Source organism: Gavialis gangeticus, unplaced genomic scaffold (genome assembly GCF_001723915.1).
Source record: "Gavialis gangeticus isolate Ggan-Ray unplaced genomic scaffold, GavGan_comp1, whole genome shotgun sequence".
Classification (NCBI taxonomy): Eukaryota; Metazoa; Chordata; order Crocodylia; family Gavialidae; genus Gavialis; species Gavialis gangeticus.
The window spans coordinates 46954042-46954909 of record NW_017728994.1 but is presented as its reverse complement, the minus strand read 5'-3'; the positions used below and the strand labels follow the sequence as shown (position 1 = coordinate 46954909).

The 868-nt window shown below is 71.4% G+C and overlaps 1 protein-coding gene across 1 annotated transcript in view; it reads left to right on the top strand.

Annotated features, from left to right (window-relative positions):
- LZTS2 (leucine zipper tumor suppressor 2) overlaps window positions 1-868 on the top strand; it is a 12053-nt gene that overhangs the window by 9753 nt on the left and 1432 nt on the right. Inside the window, exons 5-6 of the mRNA XM_019502147.1 lie at window positions 437-676; window positions 748-863. Of these exons, the coding sequence (XP_019357692.1) occupies window positions 437-676; window positions 748-863 (356 nt within the window). The remainder of the gene's footprint in view (window positions 1-436; window positions 677-747; window positions 864-868) is intronic.

The window sequence follows — 868 nt, the reverse complement described above, 5'->3', positions numbered from 1 at the left end:
GGTGGCTGCGGGAGAGCCTGGAGGACGAGGGTGCCGGCGGACAGGTACCCGGCGGGCACGAGTGGCGTCCGCCTCGGTGCGTCGTGGAGGTGGCACTGGGCATGCAGGGAGCTGGCACGTCGGGGGAGCAGTGCATGCTGGGAGCTGGTGGGGGTGAGCCACACCACTAGGGTACTCGTGTATGGGGATGCAGTGCATGCTGGGAGCTGGTTGGGGTAAGCCACGCCACTAGGTTACCCATGTATGGGGAAGCAGTGCATGCTGGGAGCTGCCTGGGGCAGGCTGCAATGCTGGGGGTGCACATGCCTGAGGGAGCAGTGCATGCTGGGAGCTGGCGCCACCCCAACTGCCCACATCTGGGGGAGCAAGGCACGCTGGGAGCCGGCCTCTTCGGGGCACTGTGGTGTTGCGCTCCACAACCACTGCCACCCTGCAGGTGCTGGGGGAGCCGGCGGCAGGTGGTGCGGCAGAGCTGGCAGTGCGGCAGGCGGGCCGGGGGCGCCGGGCGCAGCAGGTGCTGCAGCTGCAGGTACTGCAGCTGACGCAGGAGAAGCGGCAGCTGCAGGATGACTTCGCCCAGCTGCTGCAGGAGCGCGAGCTGCTGGAGACGCGCTGTGCTGCCCTGGAGCGCCAGCAGGCCCAGCTGGGCCCGCGCCTAGAGGAGACGCAGTGGGAGGTGAGCGCACGGCCCCCCGCTGGCCCCTCGGCGCTTGCGCCCGGCCCCGCCTGACCCCCGGCTCCCTGCAGGTGTGCCAGAAGGCGGGCGAGATCTCCCTGCTGAAGCAGCAGCTGAAGGAGGCGGCAGGCGAGGCGGCGCAGCGGGGCGCGGAGCTGCTGGGGCTGCGGGCGCAGCTGCGGGAGGCGCGGG